Here is a 10,716-nt window from a genome sequence, read left to right as displayed (position 1 = left end):
CCAGCTTTACACAGCAGCAATATGTACCGTTTGATATAGTGTTTTTGTAAATTTATTTAAAAGGTTTATCATAAGTGCATTAAATAAGCATGTGTAAAAAAAAGTGACGTACGGAATATGTGAAATTTTATTTGCTCTTTTCGAAAACAGACGAAGTTGAATATAACTATTTTTAATATCATTTGTCTAGACTAAATATAAGCACACATCGTGTTATGAGTTCAACAAAGTCAACACAACAAAGTCTTACACAACAACGTCTAGTGAAACACAAGACCTCTATCAAGCAGGATGGGTTGCGTGGCTGGGTAGTTGTTTTCGCCGCTTTTACAACTCATTTTTTAACACAAGGAATTGTGTATTCCTTTGGCATTCTATTTATAAGTTTTGAGGATACATTTGGGAGTTCAAAAGCGGAAACATCATGGATAGCATCACTGATGTGCGGCGCTTTATATCTTTCAGGTATTAATTATCTTAAAGGCCCATTATTCCTCAGAAATGCTTTTATTTGTTACTTCTCAGAAGCGTTGTAATGTTCATGTACTTTCATAGCATGCAAACAGTTACTCATTGGCCAATCACCTGAAGGTTCTGTTTCATCTGTTGCTTTTTGGCAATAAGTACATTTATAGTGAATTGGTACTTTGTATGGAAAGCAAAATACTACTTTGTTTACATTTTGCTATTTTTACATGCATACCATTCTCTAAAACAAGTATTCAAACATTACAAAATTTATGGCTTCCAGCATTGAAATAGTATACTCGGCAATCTGATTTATACTCCTGAACTCCGCCCCTCGTAGAAATCAGATAGCCTCGTGTTTCGACGCTCTCTCTGTTACGAAACAAAACATAACAAAACGAAATCTTAAAGCAGATCATGTGATATAAACATGATACATAGATTTAAAAAGTACTAATGTAAACCATCTTATGCCATTCTTAAACGTGACTGAGTCTACGGTATAAAAGCGTATTTTGATACTTGAAAAAAAAATGGATTTTAAAATGTGACATTCACCTTGTACAAATGTGCACAAGGTGACATTCAACGGTAAATGAGAAATCGGCCACGAAGTTATACATATGTTGATATTAAACTGACATTGTGATGATCATGGTATGTCCCGATAAATCATATATTTTCTTTTTATGCTTAGTATATTTAATCTGTTTTTGTTCTTCTATTAAACTGAAACAAAAGTTAAAAAACTGAGAAACCCCACTGGCAGAGCCCCTTTTGGCCCTAAGATCATTAGAAATATTTTTCAAACAAGGTAGTAAACTTTTGTAATGTTTTGTGTTTGTGTTATGAATATGATAAAGTTAAATAATGTGAAATTTAAAATGACATTTCAAACATTATTTGTTATATATCTAATACCAGAATAGATAAAAAAAATAAAATCTTAAAGCCAAGTTAGCTGATTTTCTTAATTGATTTAAAATTGTTGTTAATTCGCTAAATGCGTATATTATATAAAACTCGCAGTTTTTCGCATGCAATACAGTGTAACTTCTGAAAACCAAACACCTGTGGGACTAGCCCAGAAGTTCGAAATTTAGAAGTTTCCGGAATTCAGAAGTTCGGACTTATCTGAACAACTAGAAACATTAAACATCAATTACAACTATAAACATTAAACATCAATTGTTTAAGTAAGACATGTTGAAAAATATATGAAGATGATTAAAATCATAAAATGGCAAAATTATAGGACTTTACAAAAGTGACTTTAAATGTCATTGTCACCTATAACAAAATTGGTTGATAAAATAGCATAATGTTAATAATCACAATTTATCCTTTAGTACATTTCATATACTACCTGCCTGTTATTAACCTATATAATTTTTTTTATCCATCACATTATACCACTTTCACACTTTAATCATTTTGACATGCTTGACAGGTTGTGATTCTAAAAGGTGTCAAGATAAATAGTTACTGTTAATTGGAAGACATTGACTTTAGTATAAGGCCTGACGAAATTAGTCATAAAATGTTAAAAGAAACGTCTAAAACACTGTGTAAACCACTCTCTTTGCTTTATAACCGTTCTTAATCAGAGAAAATATATCCGTCTAGTTGGAAATCAGCACATGTAATGCCTCTTTTTAAAAAGGTGACAAAGATATACCGTCAAACTACAGGCACATTTCTCTTATTAGTTGCACCGGCAAAGTTATGGAACGTATCGTTTTTAAACATATCTTTAACTATCTTCATGAAAATGCTTTAATATTTCAAAATCAGTCATTTTTTTGCCAGGTCATTCAGCTGTTTTTCAACTTATATATGATCAAATTTGTAAAGCTTTAGACAAAAAAGAATCTACATGTATGGTTTTCTGTGATATATCAAGCGTTTGACAGAGTTTGGCATAAGGGTTAAATTTTCAAATTAAGACAGTACGGAATTTCAGGTGATTTAATTCTTTGGCTAGAAAATTATTTAATGAATAGAAACAAGAAAGTTTTTGTTGGGACTTCCTTTTCTAATTAACGTTACCTTCATGGCGGTGTCCCTCAAGGCTCGGTTCTTGGGCCTCTTTTGTTTTTAATTTACGTTAATGATGTTGTCGATTCCATTTTAAGTATAACACGACTTTTTGCAGATGATAGTTCTTTAGCTGTGTCTACAAATAATATTAGTACGATGGAATATAAATTCAATCATGATCTCAATATGTTAAATAAATGGTCTAAACAATGGTTAGTTAATTTTAATCCTTCTAAAACCGAGGTTATGTTCTTTTCGTTTTGTAATAAAGATCGCCCACAATTATGCATTGATAATGTTCAATTAAATTTTGTAGAGCACCATAAACACATCGGCGTAACTCTAAGTCAGGATGGATCATGGCACGAACATATTTCTACTATAGTTTCTTCGGCATCAAATATTTTAGGTTCTATGAAAATGATAAAGTTTCAAGTTCAAAGAAGTACACTCAATAATATATATATTTCATACTTACGTGTGCGTCTTGAATATGCTTCACTTTTATGGGATAACTGTACCCAGTACGAGAAAGATATTTTAGAAAAAAAATGCAATATGAAGCGGCTAGAAATGTCACCGGTTTAACAAGATCAGTGTCCATTCAAAATTTATTAAAAGAAATAGGGTGGGTATCTTTGGCAGAAAGAAGAAAAATTGTTTTAGTATACAAAGAGAAACGTATTTACTGCCATTATATTTATCACAGTTATTTCCCCCTTTAGTAGAAAATGCAAAAAGTATAATTTAAGAAATAACATCAATTATGTTACTATGACAAGGACAACCTAAATATATTCAAAATCAATTATACCGTCATCAATACAGCTTTGGAATGAATTATCAATAAATATTAGAGAATCTGACTCGTTAGCAAACTTTAAAAGAAAACTGATAGAAATTTATAAATCTCCCATTGTTCCGTCTTATTTTATAAACGGTGAGCGTTCACCAATTGTATACCATACACGTCTTAGGAATAATTGTAGTAATTCAAACTCGGACTATAAAAATCATAGTATACAAAATCCAGCTTGTGAATGCGGTGCTTTAATAGAGGACGCTGAACATTTTTTATTTCAATGCCAAAAATTTAATCATCTGAGGATAGAACTTTTTAGTAATACAAGAGAATTTCATCATACGCTAAAGTTACTTTTGGTATAAATACTTTAACTAATTCTCAAAACATGCTTTTATTTCATCATGTTCATCAGTTTATTAAAGAAACGAAAAGGTTTAGATAGTTTAACAACATTTGATTTTCTTTTATACTTTGTTTTTATGATTCTATACAAATTGTTATCAACTGTCAAAATTCATAGTAAAACTGTTGTATGGAGTAGGCGGTGTGGTTTTTCAAATATCAGAAAATGTATTTATTAACTTTTTTTCTAATTATTTTTTTCTTAGATTTCAACTTAATTAATCATACATTACATATGTCTTTTTCACATCTATTTTTAAATATCATTACATTCAGTATTTCAGGGGAGGGCCCCCGATAATGTTGTTATAACTTTTTGCCCTACCCTTTTATATATTTACATTAATGTATTTATGTATAATTGTGGAAAGTTATGTATGTATGTATGTATATATATACAATAAAATATGTATAAACTGAAAAAGGGAACATTTTAAGGTGTATGTGTTTTAAACAAACCTGTCGTGTTTCGGAAAGCGAACTCAATTTCTAACACCAACATTTACGCAGTCTGTGAGGCAATTATTTTCACAAATAATTGATTAATATGCAAAAAATATATAAAAAAATTAAAAAAACATTATATCAATTGGACAAATCGATAATCATATAATATACGAGACACTTATTGAACACCATATACTAAGGGTACCAGATAAGTTCTGATATTATTCTTGTTCTTTTACTTACTTACTTAATCCTCTTCGCTCCAGGTGGAGCATAAGGCACCAACAAATCTCCTCCAGCCACCCTGTCCTGAGCTAACCAGTTCAGCTCGTTCCAGGTCTTGCCTGCTGCCTTCATCTCTTCTTCGATGGTTCTCCTCCAGGTGCCTAGTGGACGAACTCTCTTTCCTCTGGCTTGTGGTGTCCATCTCAGTACTTTGTGAGGATGTCTCTGCGTGTTCATCCTCAGAACATGACCCAGCCATCTCCATCGTCTGGACTTGACCTCTTGAACAATGTTGGTGATCCCGGAGCGTCTGTTGACCTCTACGTTAGTGACATGTTGTTGCCAGCGGATCTTGAGAATGCGGCGTAGACAGCGACTCTCGAAGCCTCTTAGCCTACTCTCAACCTTGGTGTTGGTTCTCCAGGTCTCAGACGCGTACAGAAGGACTGAGCGGACATTGGATGTGTAGATCTTCAGTTTTGTTTTGGTATGCAGGGCTGTAGACTTCCATATGTTCTGTAGTCTCTTGAATGCCTGGGCTGCAAGTCCAATCCTGGTTGAGATCTCTTTCTCAATGTTACTATCAGCTGAGATGTAACTCCCAAGGTACTTGAAGTCTTTCACCTCTTCCAACTCAGTGTTGTTGATGCTGATTTTCTGGCTGCTTTTGGTCTTCACTTTCATCAGCTTTGTTTTCCCAGCGTGTATTTTTAGTCCTACACCTTTGGCAGTTTTGCTGACACGATCTGTCTTCTCCTGCATATCATTTTGTACATGGAGAGCAATGCGATGTCGTCAGCAAAATCACAGTCTTCCAAGCGGGCAGTCAGTCCCCATACTAGACCTCTGTGTCTATCTTCAGTGGCTTTCCGCATCACCCAGTCAATTACAACAAGGAACAGCGTTGGTGAAATAACACAGCCTTGGCGTACACCAGTTTTTACGTGGAACCATTCGCTTTGCTGTCCATCATGACGTACACAGCACTGGTTGTTGGCGTACATGTCCTTAAGGATGTTGACAACTTTTGGCGGAAAATCCATATGCTAGGAGTATCTTCCACAATGATGGGTGGTGTATGCTGTCGAACGCCTTTTCATAGTCTATGTAATTGATGTATAATGAAGAGTTCCATTCAAGGGACTGCTCCACTATTGTCCGAAGAATGAAGATCTGGTCTGTGCAGCTTCTTCCGCTCCGAAACCCTGCTTGCTCCTCTCTGAGGACTCTCTCAATAGACTGCTTCATCCTTGATAGAAGAACTCTGCAGAATATCTTTCCAGGAACGGATAACAAGTTGATACCCCTCCAGTTGCCGCACTGAGTCAGGTCTCCCTTCTTCGGCAGTTTCACGATGACACCCTTCTTCCATGAGTCAGGGACTCTTTCTTCTTCCCAAAACCTTGTTGAATAGTTCCACAAGGTGCTTTGCACTCTCTCGGGGTCAGCTTTCAACATGTCTGAAGTGATTTTGTCTTCCCCGGGAGCTTTGTTTCCTTTCGTCTGCTTGATGGCCTCTATGATTTCGTGCTGGGTGATACTGCCACGCTTCATCTCTATATGGAATCCCATGTCTTCAACAGCAGCTTCCTCCTCCGGGTCTGGCCTGGTTAAGGATTTCTTCGAAGTGCTCAGCCCATCTTTCTAGTTGTTCTTCATTCTTCGTTAGAGCATTTCCATTCTTATCTTTCACAATGGTGGAACTGTTGGTAAATCCTCCAGTTAGGGTCTTTGTGATTTTGTAGACTGTTCTGGAGTCACCCTTTTCTGCAGCATGCTGGGCTTCCACTGCTAGACTGTTAGTGTAGTCTCTTTTGTCCTGTCTTGCACTCTTCTTAACGGCTTTGTTCTTCTCAGAGTAAGCTTCTGCTGCCCCTTGATCTCTCTTCGGGACTTCCTGTTAGCATCTGTTGCTTAATGACCTTCCTCTCCCTTATAAGGTTCCAAGTGTCAGTGGAGATCCATTCTTTTCTGTCTCGTTTCTTGTAGCCTAGAACCTCCGGCTGGTATCCAGATAGATGTTTTGGATCTTTGTGCATAGGGAGTTGATGTCATCCGCTGGCGTGCTTTCTAGGATGTCAAATCGGTTTTTCAGTGTCAAGTTGAACTGGGTTTTCACATTCAGGTCCTTAAGTTTGTTGGAGTCAAATAGCTGTTGCTTATTCTTTTTTCCGCTACTCCTCAATTTCAGTTGTAGCTTACATAGCACAAGGTTGTGGTCACTGCCTGCGTCTGCACCCCTAATGGCTCTTACATCTGTCATGGATCTTCTCCATTTCCTGCTGATGGCGATATGGTCAATCTGGTTGCTGGTCCTGCTGGTCCTGCCATCTGGCGAAAGCCAGGTTGACTTGTGTATGTCCTTATGTTGGAACACTGTACCTCCAATAACCAGTCCATTTTCCAGGCATAAGTCAGAAAAACGTTGACCATTGTCATTTCGGTCGCCAAGTCCTTCACAACCCATGCAGGTTTCATATCCGATCTTGTTCTTTTGGACAAAATTTAAAACTCAGATATTGTGTAAAATAAACTCAGTAAGTTTTTATGTAAAATAAACTGTTCACTAGAAAATGCAATGAGATCTGACTGCAAGAAGACTTGTTAAACAGAACTTAAATATCTGAGCAATTTATATAGAAGATTAAAGAGCTATCCTGTACATTTTATTAGAACTATCCCTTACGTTTTATTTCATAATGGCAAGAACTATCCTTTACATTTCAGTTTTGAACTATCTTAGAATGACAAAAACTATCCCTAACATTTTATTTTAGAATGGCCAATGATATTCCCATATTTCTTTTTGCAACTTTAAAATGACCAATGAAAACTCTTCTTCTCTAGAAAGTCAAAGTCAAGTCATCGGCCGGAAAAACGCGAGTCGAGCTAAAAACGTTATCTACCACATCAGCAATTTAAAATTGATCCATAAATTCAGTCACGCATAGTTCGTGTTTGATACATCATTATAAAGATATTTATTTTAATTTATTTAGGTTAACAGTTGCAAAAATTGTTAACTTGTGATCAGTTATGCAAAGCTACCTTATTAAAAGACACAATGTGTGATGAGTATGGAACGCCATTTCTGTCTTATTTTAATGCATGTTTTGTTTTATTATCTTGGCGAATTATTTGGCGAATTGTCAAATTACCTATTCAATATGTCTATGTGTCTTTTGAGTACATGTATAAAATTCTGGAAACAAAGTGATCCCTCGGAAGCATTAATCACAACAAAATAACATAAGAATTGCAGACTCGGTTTGATTGAGTCTGTACATGAGGGATAATGAATAAGTGCAACATCCCTCACGCCCCCTAGCATCGGCTTGAGCGGTACTCAATTCTCAACACTTTATAGTGTTAGCATCAATGATCCCGAAGGACCAGAATATATAACAACACTGAAGTGAAGTACGGGGCAACTTTTTACGGCTGCCACACGGCACTTGACACCTGCTGTTGTGAAGTTTAAAATTCTGGAAACAAAGTGATCCATCGGAAGCATTTATCACAACAAAATAACATAAGAATTGCAGACTCGGTTTGATTGAGTCTGTACATGAGGGATAATGAATAAGTGCAACATCCCTCACGCCCCGACTTGAGCGGTACTCAATTCTCAACACTTTATATTGTTAACATCAATGATCCCGAAGGCCCAGAAAATATAACAACACTGAAAATAAGTACGGGGCAACTTTTTATGGCTGCCACACGGCACTTGACACCTGCTGTTGTGAAGTACAAAATTCTGGAAACAAAGTGATCCCTCGGAAGCATTAATCACAACAAAATAACATAAGAATTGCAGACTCGGTTGTATGTCGAAGGCTATGTCGATGAGAGAGGGCTACCAATTTAATCCATCTTGAAGTGTACGTCGACTGTTTTTATTTCGATTTCATGCTTTAAAGCAATTCTTGAATTAAAAATAAAAAAATATATATACAATTATTTCCTCTAACATTTTCTCGATATGCATGAAACCGTTGTCTTACGTCCTTTAAAAAGGTTATTTCTTTTCGACAAAATTTCGCCTTTTAGAAACAATTTGTTTTAGAAAATTATGGAGAAATCACAAAAAAAAACAGTCGAACAAAATCGCATTTTATCGCTATTTCGTCCTTTTACCATTGCACGTGGCATTAACAAAGAGAAGAAATCTTCTTGGTATATGATTTAATGCGAGTATATTGAATACCTTATGAATTTAAAAATGAACGCTGTTGTGTCCCTCTTTCTTTATACAATGTGCACTAATGAATATATTATGTGGATGCATCATTAAATAATTTCAACTAAACAATATAAGATGTCAATGTGTCTTTATATGATGTCAACCAATCATTATACGATGTAAATAAATGAATATATTATATGGTAGCATCATTATTTAATATATTGCTAAGTTGACTATATGTAAGGACGATACCTCATTATATACTGGTATTTTGACTCTATATATTGATGGTTTCATATAATATACTGAAAAATGCACATTGTACATTGATAGATTGACATACTATAAGTAAACATCGACATCATATATTGTTGACTCTGTATAAGAATTATTCCACATAATATATTCATAACTTCACATATATATTATAATGACAGACTGACATCATGTAAGGACAGATTGACATAATACATGTATATTGTTTACCTTTTATAAGGATCGCTCAACATAATATATTCAAAAATGCACAACGTATAATGGTATACTTACATCATAAAAAGACACATTGACATCATATATTGTTCAGTCGATTATATATAAAGATGGTTCTACATATTATATACATGATAGCACATTGTATAAGGAAAGATTGACCCAATATTTTGCTATTTGGACATAACAACGTTTAGGTTTTATAATTATAAGACAGTCAAGGCTTTCCATACAAGTTTAAGTGCAGTTTATCAGCCAAAGCCATGTTAATAGTTTATAGCTCTTATCAAGCATTTTCAGTGGGGTTGTTGATCCATATTTCGTTGAGTATTATAATGTGAAGTTGATCAAATATGCCAGTCAAAAACATTAAAAAAATAAATTAAGTTAAATCTGTTTTAAGTGATCAAATATTGAAATTCGCCGGTAAATTTGAAGACCACTGAAATGTCTTTTTAGATAAGTGTCCAAAATGACAAAAAAAAAAACAGTCCTCTGTAAATATGATTCTATGCACGTGTTCATGCAGTTTATAAGCCCAGCAAATGTAAATATGAAGCTTTTTAATGGGGTCGTCGACTCATGTTACAAAATTTGAAATTCCTAAAATAGGTCAGTCAATAACATTTAAATAAGGTGATTATCTGTCAGAACTTTATGCTTCATCGGAGAGATTTAATTGGGCTTAGTTATGATTTTTTATCCGTTTCATCATTTGTCAAACTGGTTAAGATGCCATATGTAAATAACTTTTTTTGTTCACCTCACAATATTTTACTTTTAAATACATTTCCAAAATTGTCATGAAAATTAACATAGATCTGGAGGGGAACTATTTTAACATGACATGTGCAGATATTCTAGTGATTCTCGTAATCAAGCAAATTAAAAAGAATGTAATGAAATATTATATTTGTCACGCGTGGTACGTAGCATTCAAAGTGTTACAATGGATGAAAAATAGTTATGTGAACGAGGAAAATGGGACAAACAACTGATTTAATTGAACAGAACAGAACAGAAAGTTTATTTTGACGTATACAAAGTACATAGTCAATTACATTAATACATTCATTCATACATACATATATACAATCACAAAATCAATGGATAGTCTGCAAATTTCTTGAAGGTGAACAGTTTAATCTATTTTGTTTCCTTCAGTATTGGATATGACATAATCAGTTTAACATATATTACATAGTTTAATATTGTGTTACGAATATGTTGACAAAGATAGCGTGAATTTCACATACATTATTGTGCCACTTGCAATAAAGTTAATCTATATATATACGTAATCAACATCCGATACAAGTGAATAACCAACTATAGTATCACACTATATACTATTTTGAAGGGGAATAGTACTCCAAAACTACAGTTAACCTTAAACGAAAAGAAAGGGAAGGTTAACAATTGGCTATTCCAAAATATTTCGATTGCAAAGTTGTAATTTAAGAAAAAGCCTTACGACTAACTTGGGTCATAAGACAAAATAATCTACTTAATACATTTCTTAACTGTGCACAGTCATAAGACATATAACTAATAATCTATTTAATTAGAACTGTACGGTTGACCAGAAACATCCATATAAAGTTTGCTATCTTTTCAACAATGTTTGGCTTTACTTATAATATATTTA

At 34.3% G+C, this 10,716-nt stretch overlaps 1 protein-coding gene across 1 annotated transcript; it reads right to left on the bottom strand.

The window, feature by feature from the left end:
• Positions 1 to 4,405: 4,405 nt before the first annotated feature.
• Positions 4,406 to 5,071, bottom strand: LOC132728386 (uncharacterized). The gene has a single exon (XM_060714034.1). It carries the CDS (start codon positions 5,069 to 5,071, stop codon positions 4,406 to 4,408), a length of 666 nt encoding a protein of 221 aa, XP_060570017.1.
• Positions 5,072 to 10,716: the final 5,645 nt, after the last annotated feature.

The sequence above is a fragment of the Ruditapes philippinarum genome, unplaced genomic scaffold, assembly GCF_026571515.1.
Source record: "Ruditapes philippinarum isolate M1 unplaced genomic scaffold, ASM2657151v2 ctg13697_1_1_1_1, whole genome shotgun sequence".
NCBI classification, from domain to species: Eukaryota; Metazoa; Mollusca; class Bivalvia; order Venerida; family Veneridae; genus Ruditapes; species Ruditapes philippinarum.
This window is presented reverse-complemented; position numbering and strand designations above follow the sequence as displayed.

Bases quoted from the DNA above. Each gene is read 5' to 3' on its own strand.
- LOC132728386 (XM_060714034.1), bottom strand. From the start codon at position 5,071: ATGAAAGTGAAGACCAAAAGCAGCCAGAAAATCAGCATCAACAACACT.